General features: G+C 45.3%; 1 protein-coding gene across 2 annotated transcripts in view; it reads right to left on the reverse strand.

Moving 5' to 3' along the window:
* The window catches only part of FNBP1L (formin binding protein 1 like), a 194,076-nt gene that overhangs the window by 97,977 nt on the left and 83,902 nt on the right, over positions 1–12,197 (reverse strand). For both annotated transcript variants that reach the window (XM_029618045.1, XM_029618044.1), the window contains exon 2: positions 7,092–7,207. In XM_029618045.1, coding sequence (XP_029473905.1) covers positions 7,092–7,207 — 116 coding nt within the window. The remainder of the gene's footprint in view (positions 1–7,091; positions 7,208–12,197) is intronic.

The raw sequence follows: 12,197 nt of genomic DNA on the forward strand, positions 1-12,197 counted from the left end.
TGAGATCTGGCCACTAGTGTGTATGCTAGTAATTAGATTGGTTCTTGTTTTTCCACTAAGCATACTCACCAGCAGCTTACCCCCCTTGTTCATAGAATCTCTGCCTAGAAAACCTCAGCGACCTTTCAATGAGATCCATCTGCAAGGCTTTCAGTTCCCTGAGGCACTCTGCAATATAAGCAACTTAGCTTATATTTAGCCTCCAACTCCCCTATCCTCCTCGCCAGCGATTTCTCTTAGTAGGCGTGTTGCCTTCAAGTTGCTTGAATAGCTGATTTCTGTTTACTTTTAATATTACCAATCCCTTTAAAAATAAAATCAAATCAGAAGTAGTATTAATGGGCAGTCTCACCAAAGCCTCCTACTTGAGAGCAAATGTCAGCCCTGCAGCAAGAAGCTCTGTTGCTCTATCACTGGGCTTCTTCTCAGCACACCGATGAAATGGCAGCAGACATTCTAGACCATTGTACACTATATGAGTCTGCTCCTGGAGGCATTCTGGGCACAAGATTCTGCAAATTTCTGCATATCAAATTTATCAAAACAATGTAATCACAGTCTTTAAGTGTTAATTTAAATTTCAAAACAGAAAAAGGTTCTTACTCAAAGATGCAAACATTTGAAGTTTTTGGTGCAAAATTGTCCCAGGAGTATCGCAATACTACACCGTAGCTAGGGCTTCTGGTTTCTGAGGCTTTTACTTTAAGCAATGCACAGTCCAAGGCAAGCTCTGAGCTTCAGGCAGTGCTGCCATTTCTGCCTGTGGTTGTAGCTAAAAATGTCAGCAGCTGAAAGCCAGAAACCAAAGGAAAATCCCTGAAATCTAAGGCAGCAGACCACACTCCCGCTAAACACGCTCTCCTCCCTCCAAAATTCTCTCCCCCTCTACCCCAGTTCATTCCCTCAAATGCTCTCTCCCCAAGCTTGTCCCCACCCCAACAGGCCCTCTCCCTTAACTCATCTCCCAGTTTCTTTCACATCAAGCCCATCTTCCCAGTCTCTCTTGTCAGCTTCGTCTAGCTGTCAGTCTCCAGCAGCCACCCTGCCAAAGCTATTTTCCTGCACCAGTGCAGTGCTTCCTACACTGCAAGAGTCCTGCGGTGCAGGAAGACAACGGTGCCCTCCACTCCTCCTCCCGAGAACACCCCACTGGCTCTTCCTTCTCTCGCCCACTCGCGGAATGGACAAATCCTGTGCTGAAAAAAATAAATCCTGCATGCCAGTGGGAGTTCAGCACTGTGCACGTGCGCAGAATACCCCCACGGAGTTAACGCCAAGGATAGAGCTCAAGCAGCCTGCACGGACAAACGTCCGCTGGTGCTTCTTACCTGCAGATTTTAGCCCGAGTTTTCAGAACGGACTTACGTGCAGAAATCTGCTTTCAGAATTTACAGGTGTGTGCCAAACCCGGCATGGCAGAGATGCACAGAGTTATACCTCTGCTCGAGAGCAGGTGTAACGCTGAGTGTGTGGATTTGCACACGTGCTTTTGAAAATCAAAAAGAATGGGGTAGATTTTCATACTCCGCGAATAGGCCTACTTTTGTTGGCGCTCCAGGCGCAAACAAAAGTACGCTGGATTTTAGTAGATACGCGCGGAGCCGTGCGTATCTGCTAAAAACCTGGATCGGCGCGCGCAAGGCTATTGATTTTGTATAGCCGGCGCGCGCTGAGCCGCACAGCCTACCCCCGTTCCCTCCGAGGCCGCTCCGAAATCGGAGCGGCCTCGGAGGGAACTTCCTTTTGCCCTCCCCTCACCTTCCCCTCCCTTCCCCTACCTAACCCACCCACCCGGCCCTGTCTAAGCCCCCTTACCTTTGTCGGGGGATTTACGCCTCCCAGAGGGAGGCGTAAATCCCCGCGCGCCAGCGGGCCTCTTGCGCGCCGGGCCGCGACCTGGGGGTGGGTACGGAGGGCGCGGCCACGCCCCCGGACTGCCCCGGGCCGTAGCCACGCTACCCGTACCCACCCCAAAACGCTGCCGACACGCCCCGAAAACACTGCTGCGCTCGTCCCGCCCCCGACACGCCCCCCTCCGAAAACCTCAGGACTTACGCGAGTCCCGGGGCTCTGCGTGCGCCGGTAGGCCTATGTAAAATAGGCTCACCGGCGCGGATTTAGGCGAGCAGGGCTCTTAAAATCCGCCCCAATGTGTATAAATTCTGACCGCCCCGAATTATGCTCCCTGTGAAATCGTGTTCCAGGTCTGCTTTTACATGCAGGCCCACTGGTGCTCATCTCAAAGAATCATTTAAAATGTGCATAAAGCTGGGTTTTAGGTGTGTAAATACCTTTGAAAATTAGCCCCCGTACAATACAAATAAGGAAACCTACATCTTGGGCTCTCTTCCCTCATGTAATCCCATCCACTGAGAAAGTACAGCCCACACTGGCACCTGCGGAAACTCCCTGCCTTTAAAAAAAATTGTATCAATCTTCCTCTTTTAGTGACAAAGAGCAAGTAGGTTATAGAATGATTTATAGAAGGAAAAAAAAAGTCACTACTCTCTGCCCAATTTTAATATGATGCAACAAGGACCCTGATCAAAATGAGACATCAGTCCACTAAGCCATCACTATCATCATCATCTGTCGCCTTTCACAAATGTAAATTACACGCATCCAGTTTTGTGCATGACGATAACAGCTGACCTAGCTTTAGAAACAGGCTTTAATGTATGCTAATGTATTCCATCTTTAAGTGGCTTTTCAATTTCTTCCATGTTTTATGGAGTATCTGCAGTTTAGCACTAGGTCATTTACCTAATTTACATGCAGTATATTTTACATGTCATTACCTTTCTGTACTACACTGCAGAGTTATGAATGCTTTCAATTAGAGCCTTTTCCCATTCAACGGGTTAGGCTGGGCATCCAGGGTACGTTCCTTAATTACACCAGGGAACCCTTCAGCACTGCAGACTGCCCAGTACCGTTACCTGCCTCTTCCACGGCTGACTACACGTGCGGCCCATTTCCTAGCTGATGCTGGGTGCAGCCAATCCGAGTATCTGCCTTGACTAAATTTCATTTCACGGTATTTATTTTGAACAATTTGCACCACTGCGCACAGAGCCTGTCCTGGAAAGGAAGCGTCTGCTGCTGACTGCACTTAGTCTCTGCACTGTGCAGTCCTACTCACGTCCATGGTCCATACAGTTGCAGTCCAAGGAGTCTTAATTCGGCACAGTTGATAAAACCCATCAGCGAGAGAAAGCTTTTGCTATGAATTGGGGGGAAGGGGATTTAGCTACTGCATATGATTTTATACCATGCAATATTCATGTATTAATTATGCTACGTAATGGTTATTTTTATTAAACAATTCTGGTCAATAGGAATGTGCTTTGATGTGTTTTTAATTTAATTGTATGCCAATTATTTGTGCTCCAATTTGAATGTTATTTTATTGTTCCTCACCTTGAGCACCTTGATGGAAATAGATTATAAACTGGAAAAAATAATTGACATACAGCCCACAGACTGAACAGGTCACATTAGGCATGTTTTGAGTACATCCCGCAGAAAAATAACACTTCTACTTCCTCACAAACTTATTCCCCTTTCATCTGAAGGCTGTCAATGCTCCCTGCCTCTTTCATTTACCTACACTAAGCCCCTACTACTCACAAATGTTAATCCCAAAACTATGCAAGACAGTTTTAAAATCACAAAATGAATATTTATTACAACAGAACAATAACACATTAGGAACGTGAAGGGAAGATGGAAGAGTTTGTTTAGATTTAAGGGCATGGCCTGTAAAACAGGAACAGGAATCCTACCTTGGAAACAAGAAAAATCTCTGCCTCTAGCAAAGCTGCCTACATGTGTGGAAAGATGGGATCCGCTGCAATGGTAAGATTCAGTGCCCCATGGCTGCACAGCCCCTTGCTGAGAACTCCTCCTGCAATGACTGGGCTATAGGAAGCTGGGAGGGGATATAAAATAAAGGATAATGCCATGTCCCTGCCCAGGATTTGAGGGAGCTGGGAATCAAAGCAGCAGGAGAAAACTGCCAGGCTGCACTTTCCCCTCCCAACAAAAAGGGAATATTGTACCTCAATGTGCACTGCACGTTTTCATTTCCCTTTGTCTGATTGCTCTCTGTGCCATTAATATTGCTGCCTGATCTCTTGGGTGATCTGTCCTTTCTAATCTATTAAGATTAGGGACTTGATGTGGTTTTGTTTACTCTTGTATTAAACTAGATCTTGTGGAATGATGTTCTCTTCTGTATAAAGTGGGGGTTTTCTACTAATTTATGCAATAAATATCAAAACCAAAAAAAGAGGGCACTCGTGAGATTTTATTTGAATCTGTATCTATATATTCTTGGCTCATCAAACAATTCTTTAGGTTCGCCATACGGTAACAGTAATACTGTACAAGAAGAAGTTTGACTGAGCATTAACATTAAATAGTTATAAGGAGGGCACCGTGCTTCCTCTAATTTAAAAGGAAGTCTACTTCACTAAACCCTAGGGGACTGCAGGGCGTGGGGTGAATTTGCCCAAGCAGGGTCTCCCTTTGGAGGTTGAACAGTTAGGAGCAAAGGGGCCATCCACCATCCCCTCCTTGGAGGCTGAAAAATGGGAGAACCCCCTCCCCAAGAGGTTAAGGAACAAGGGGGGAAGGGCTACCCACACATCGCTTTGGGCAAATACTAATTTGGTTTGGAAAGTGATTTATAAATGCTATTAAATAAACTGGTGCCTTAGACATTGCTCCTTTAAGGGATATGAATGCTTTGGCAGCCCTGAAGGTTGCAACACTAGCCTAAGAACATAAGAAATTGCCATACTGGGTCAGACCAAGGGTCCATCAAGCCCAGCATCCTGTTTCCAACAGTGGCCAATCCAGGCCATAAGAACCTGGCAAGTACCCAAAAACTAAGTCTATTTGTTATTTGTTATTACCTGTTTTGCTGAGGGTTATTTGTTATTACCTGTTTTGCTGAGGGTTGTGTCCCTCTGAGCCAGCAGCCTGCTGGCCTGAAGTTACTTCACAGCCGGCAGAGACCAGTAAGATGTGCAGGAACAGTGAAGTCAATGGGGGCCAATAGCAGCTGAAAACCTGGTTCCTGGGTTGTGGAATCACAAAGAACAGTCCCAGGGAAAAGCACAGTAGCAACCCTGTAAGTGGCGGCAGGAGCAGGTTGTACAGCTCTCTGGACGTGATGTCAAGGGTGGGGCTACTGTTCCAGCATGGGGGGGGGGGGGTCTTTGAAAGTATAGGGCCCCTACTAAGGATGGCTCTGCCAGCAGCAATCAGCTAAGGAACATTACAGTCTTTGCTGAACAGTAGTTTAAAAAAGAAGTTTGCCTGTACATCAGCTTTCAACGCAAGACTCTTTGAATTGCTGGGGGCTTTGCTTAGTGACCAGCACCTGGAGCAGCGTGTAACGTAGGCTTGTTCCCCAGTCATCCGAAAGAGAAAGATGCTACGTAGTAATGGAATGGATGTCAGGAGATAATCATTTAGCTCATGTAGTCTGTGCACTTGCCCCTGCCTCCCTGACTCCAGCAAAGGATATCTCCCAGCTGTGAGCTGTACCAGCTTGATTGCCTACAAGGCTCCAGGCTGTAGCCATCTCCCTTCCTTACTTCTACCCACTGTGCTAAGGATATCTGCCATCTATCTATCAGCCGTATACAGTTGCGCTCATACCCCTGGCAGAATTTGTAAGATGTGTGGCATTTTAAGGAAATGAGTGATCAGACTGCCTCCGACTGCTGAGCACAATTAATGACCTGGTTGCTCCGACGCCAATTTACCTGCAAACTTATCACTGTTAACATTTGGCTGGTCATGGGGCAGACCCACAACTGGCTGCACTCACCAACAAGATCACGAATGCAGACGCCTGGCCTCCGGACCCCCCCATGCCCTCCTTAGGTGAGCATGTGCACAGCTGTGCGCACTTTAAAGGCCCCACAGCTGGAAAGCCCTCTGCTGGCACACACTGATGACATCAGTGGCTCCTCTGCCTAAGCATCTAGCCGGCGCGTCAACAATGCCTCAGCAATAAGTCTCCTGCCTTCAGCAGTACATGTTGCTCTTGCGATCCTGTGCTCCAGTCTTGCCCTATCCTGCCTGCCTCGTCTAGTGCCTCATGTGCCTTCGTCCATCTTTGGCCTGATCTCCTGGTACTGACCACTTTTCTTTGGACCTGACCATGATTGCCTGTTGCCCGGATCCGACCTCTTCCCTTACATCGGACTCTGCTTGCTTACCGCCTGCCTCGTCCATTGGCCTGTTTCTGGTATCTCTCTCCAGTCTGCTGCCTGTCCTGACCCCGGCGCGCCCTTAGACCTTGCTCTCTCCACCACCCTGGGGACCCGCCTAAGTCCTGCCGGCCGCCAGCTGTCACCGAAGGCGAACCTACGAGGCTGTGTTAACCACGCCACAGCAACGAGGGCTCAAACTCGTGCCACTCATCACAACCACTCTTTAGCCAGGAAGCTAACCTCTCCTGGTTGAATGCTAGAGCTGCAGGTTTTACAGGGCAGTAGACCTCCATTTTAGATGACAAGTACCATGAAGGCTTCAGTTATATATTCTTTAAATGTTCAGTCTTTAAAGACTCTGGCACTGTGAGTTTCACTACCTTAAGGAGTGACTCAAAAGAGGTTGTTCAAACCCATGTTCCTTAAACACTGCAGGTCACATCCCCTTTTTGTAATAATTTTAGATCTCTCACCCTCCCCTACCCCCAAAAGAAAATAGCAAAATTAGCTCCTTTTCCTCTTAAGTAAGTTGTACTGCAATTAAAGTTATGTCAAAACCCAACATCTACCACCCCCCACTCCAGTCCTCTCCTCCCCCCACTCCGAGCCATTCTGACCACCTCCCCCGCCGCTCAGTTTGAGACCCATGGACAAACTATAAACAGAATTCTCTTTCCGACACCAAGGTGGATGAGCTGGATGGAAGCCATGGTCAGAGGAGGTCAACCCTCCCTGGAGAATGAAACACTGGTCTGGAAGGAGGGAGAAAGGCATGGGCGCATTGTGGACATCAAAAACCGAACTTTGAACCAACGTTTAGTTATGTTTTAAAAAGGATATCATTGGCGGGGAACGACTTACCTCAGTTGTTTTGCATAATTCTGCTCAATCTCTATTCTCTCTTTCACAAATTTGGCATATCTTTCCAAGAAGTCAATCCCCCACTGCGTATGTTTCTCCAAATTATCGAACTGATCCTAAGGGGGAGAAAGAAAAAATTAAAAGCCGGAAAGATGTTCACCTGAAAGGTACTTCAGCATTATACGACAGATTTAAAATGCACTATTTGTATACAAGAAGATAGTCTGGATTCGGAATATTACATAGCAATTAATCGATAACAGCCAGGCAGCTGGACAAAAAAAAAAAAATTAAGAAAAGGTGTCGAAAGCATTATTAGAATGAGACTATATAGAAACAGTCCAGTTTTACAGGTTTATGTTACTCTTTAAAATATTGTTTTTAATTTTAATTGTGTTTAACATACAGGTTCTGACACACTAAGATTTTTCTACCCCTCTGTCTCAATCAGGCCCATAAATGTTGGCCTTTCCAAGGTCCATATTCAAAAGCATTTAGCCGGCTAGTTGACTATTTGGGCACATAAATTCTAGCCAGCTAATAAGTTAGGAAGTTAGAATTTAGCCAGATAAGTTAGGGGCGTTCTGGGGATGTAACTGGAAGGGGTTGAATTTGCCAACTACGGTAAGTTAAACGGCTAACTCAGATATTCCAAAGAGCTATCCTTAAGTTAGCCAGCTACAGTTAGCCAGTTAAACTTTAAGGTAGCTGGCTATATTCAATAGTGCGGCTATACTATTAAAATATATTGAAAGGTTAAACTCTTAACCTTTGCAGTTCATCCTTTCAGTTTTTTCCTAACCATTTTCCTCATTTTATCATAGTCTCCTGTTTTAAAATTAAATGCTATCACAATAGATCCCTCCATTTATCAAGTTATATTTGATTATGTTCTGATTGCTGTTGTCAAGTGGCCCCAAAACTGTTACCTCTCACACCAAATCATGTGCTCTAGTAAGGATTAGATCTAAAATAGCTCCCCTTCTTGTTGGTTCTTGTACCAGCTGCTCCACAAAGCAATCATTTATTTCATCTAGAAACTTTACCTCCTTAGCATGTCCTTAAGTGACATTTACCCTGTCATTGCTGTTAAGGGTAGAAACTGCCGCTCCGTGCAGGTTACCCCCATGATTCTGTTAAGGGTAGAAACTGTCACTCCGTGCAGGTTATCCCCAAAATTCTGTTAAAAGAGTAGAAATTGCCACTCCAGGCAAGTTACCCCCATGATTCTGTTAAGGGTAGAAACTGCCGCTCTGTGCAGGTTTCACCCATGATTCTGTTAAGGGCAGTAACTGCCGCTCCGTGCAGGTTACCCCCATGATTCTGTTAAGGGTAGAAACTGTCACTCCGTGCAGGTTATCCCCAAAATTCTGTTAAAAGAGTAGAAATTGCCACTCCAGGCAAGTTACCCCCATGATTCTGTTAAGGGCAGTAACTGCCGCTCCGTGCAGGTTACCCCCATGATTCTGTTAAGGGCAGTAACTGCCGCTCCGTGCAGGTTACCCCCATGATTCTGTTAAGGGCAGTAACTGCCACTCCGTGCAGGTTACCCTCATGATTCTGTTAAGAGAGGAAACTGCCGCTCCATGCAGTTTACCCTCATAATTCTGTTAAGGGCAGTAACTGCCGCTCCGTGCAGGTTACCCCCATGATTCTGTTAAGGGCAGTAACTGCCGCTCTGTGCAGGTTACCCCCATGATTCTGTTAAGGGCAGTAACTGCCACTCCGTGCAGGTTACCCTCATGATTCTGTTAAGAGAGGAAACTGCCGCTCCGTGCAGGTTACCCCCATGATTCTGTAAAGCATAGTAACTGCAGCACTGTGCAGGTTAGCCCCATGCGGTTTGTTAAGGGACTAATTGCCGCTCTGTATAGTTAATCCATATTTCCATTAAGGTAAGGGACTGCCACTCCGTGCAGGTTACACCCCCCCCAAGCCTTATGTTAAGGATAGTACTGCTGCTCGGTGCCGGTTAGCTCTAAGCCTTATATTAAGGGTAGTAATATTTAAAACCTTTATTTCATCACCCGTCTGTTCATTCTGGCCAGATATTCAGATACTGTCATTGTCTCCATTGAGAGGCTGTTTCAAGCATCCACCACACTTTCTGTAAAGAAATACTTCCTTAAATTACTACTATATCCTTTTTGAAAGTGCAGTCTCCAGAACTATTCACCTGGCCAGGGAATTATACAGGGGCAACATCACCTCTTTTCTTTTGGTGAGCATGCCTCTTCTCTATGCATACCAGCATCCTTCTGGCTTTAGCCATTGCATTATCCACCTGCTGGGCCACCCTGACATCAGATACAATCACCCCCAAGATCCACCACAAAGTTCTAGTTTTAACATTACTCTCGCCTTAACTGGTGCCAGGAGAAACACAGTTCAGAATTCATACAATGCGAACCCTTCAAATCGGTGTAAGCTTCTCTGCCAACATCATCAAACTGTTAATTACCCGGAAAAACCGTGTGCGAAGAAATTTTGGGAGTTGTATTGATAGAATGTTCATTTCATATTCTCTCAGTGCAACTATCTAGCGGAATAAATATATAAAACATACTCCAAATATTAAAAAAACATAGCTGGATCAACTTTGGCAGCTCAGGGACAAGGCCGTGCACTGCCATGTAGAGGGACCTGGGTTTGATCCTTGGCTCAGGTCTTGCACTGCTGTGTCAGCTGGGGCTGGAGATGCTGTGGAGACAGCGTTCACAGCCCTGGGGACGGAGTGTGACAGTCACGGCATAATGACAGACAACTTCTGGTCTTTTATGTCCATCACAGCAAGCTCGCCTCCATGTTTCCCCCCTCCATCACAGGTGAAACTGGAAATCACTCATAATTTGTCTACATTACCCCTAAGGTGTGAAACACGGTACCTTTTGAGATTTGTGGCGAGTCCTCCTATTTGAGTTTCTGAAAAAGAGTTAAAACTTGACTATTCGCTCAGGCTTTCCTGAGTGAAGCATAACTGGCAGCTTTACATCAGTTAGAGTTGCGGCATTTGATGATAAGGCTAGGTCTACCGGGAGTCCGGAGTGGAGGAGCCGCCTAGTGCTTAGAGCAGGGAGACCAGGGTTCAAATTCCACTGCTGCTCCATGTGACCTTGGGCAAGTCACTTTACCCACTGTTACCTCCGGTACAAACTTAAGATTGTGAGCCCCCTGGGGACAGAGAAATAACGTTGAAGAGCTGAAAAGCGGACTATAAATAAATAAATAAGTTGGTGGCTCAAAGAAGTGAAAGAGGGAGACCGGGTTGGATGGTTCAGTAGTAGAGAGCCAGGATTTAGTGAGGGTTTGGTGAGTTTGGGGTCATGGGTCAAGATTGTTTAGGTTTTATAATTTTGTAGCTGCAGGGTTGGGTGAGTAGATTTTTTTTTTTTTTTTATAACCGCTTTGAGTCATCTGATGAAAGCAGATAATCAAATTAAAATAAATAAATGAATTACAGCCTAGAAAGCTTTGCTTGCCAGTGTATGTCACATGTTTTTACAAGCAATCATAACAGCAAAGGAAGAAAGCAAATAATGCAACTAAGATTACTCAAGCATACTACTAACTATCTAGTATAGGGCCTGCTCTATGAACACACACATTAAAAGAAAGATATTCACTTAAGGCTGGGTATCTCCTAATTGTGAAACAGCCTTTAGTATAGAGATTCCATAATCAATCTTAGACTCTTGTGAACACTTTCCCATGAACCCATTGTGAGATAAAGTTAAAAATTAACTAAAATCACTACTTTTGAAAGGTTACCCTGAAACAGAAAAAGCCAGATGCCAACTCCTCACTCTGTTGCTCTGCAAGTTACATTAGCATTGCCTGATAAGCGCTGCTCCAGTCTCCCTTGCTATGTCTGTTAAATCATTAGACACTGGAACAATGGATCAGTCAACCTCAAGCAGACTTTACTAGATTAAAGCGCCTGCTGCACGGGGGAATTTCACCACACGTCTTCTTTCTGAATCTATGAAAACGTCCATGCTCAATAAAACAAAGTTCTACCTGTGGAGCAAATCGACAATATTCATCCAAGATTATTATTGTGGTGCAGCTTTCTCCAAAGTCTTATTGTTTTTAAATTCAGCTGTTAGGGGGGGGTGGGAGGTTGGTAACTGCATTTCAATGTCAGCCTTGCATCCCGATGAAGTCCTATTAAGATGCTTTTGATCAGAAGCCAAGGGTCAAAGTCAATGAAGAGAGAGTTCCTTGGTGAAGAATAAAATAATGAATGCTTTTGCTGTCCCTACCGCTGTGGTCTACTGCCAACAAAGTTCTGGATTCCGAACACTGAAATCCTGCAAACGCTTCAAGGTAGTTAGGCCATAAAAGAACTGCCCTGCCCCCTCCCCACCTAGCTAGTAAAAACTCAAAGCAACAAATCATGTATTCACTAAAAAAAAAGATCAATATTTGTTAATTTCAAAATCCATGTGACACAAAATGCCATAGAAGATGATGGATTTGGTGCATTTGCATGTTTTCAGCAAAGCATGCGGTACCTCTAGAAAAACAGGTCCAGTGAAATCTGTATCTGCAAATAGCAGAACAGAGAGGGGGAATTCAGAAGGCGGAGGATAGCAAAGTTCACTCTCCAATGGCCCACCCAACTAACCTCACAAAAGCCCATTAAACTCAGAAGGGGGGAGTTTAGGAGCAGAAATCATACTTGAACACACAGTCATGCACATGGGCAGGATTTGCATCAGATCAGAACAAACGGCAAACCAGCACTAAGTAAACCTCAAAGGCTTGAAATCATCCCAGGGGCTGCTAACCATTTCCCCTACAGTCAGGCTTGATTCAGTTCCTTTCTCAGCATCATGGGTAAGCCAGCGAAAGTATCTGGCAAGCCATGCTCTGTGTGAGTGGCACGTATTACGCAACCATTTTAATATAAGGTCCAACCTCTCAAATATCAAGTCATTTAACAGACGAGCTCACAAAGGCTACTGCTCGGGCTCGCCTGCCTAAACCTGCATTCTGCTTTTACAAGTGTAAGACTATGCAATGCCACAGGAAGAAATCAGACAGGGATGGATGGATCTCAAAAGCTATGCAGAAAATCTTCTATAGCTGTATAAAAATTAAAAA

The sequence above is a fragment of the Rhinatrema bivittatum genome, chromosome 10 (genome assembly GCF_901001135.1).
Source record: "Rhinatrema bivittatum chromosome 10, aRhiBiv1.1, whole genome shotgun sequence".
Taxonomy (NCBI): domain Eukaryota; kingdom Metazoa; phylum Chordata; class Amphibia; order Gymnophiona; family Rhinatrematidae; genus Rhinatrema; species Rhinatrema bivittatum.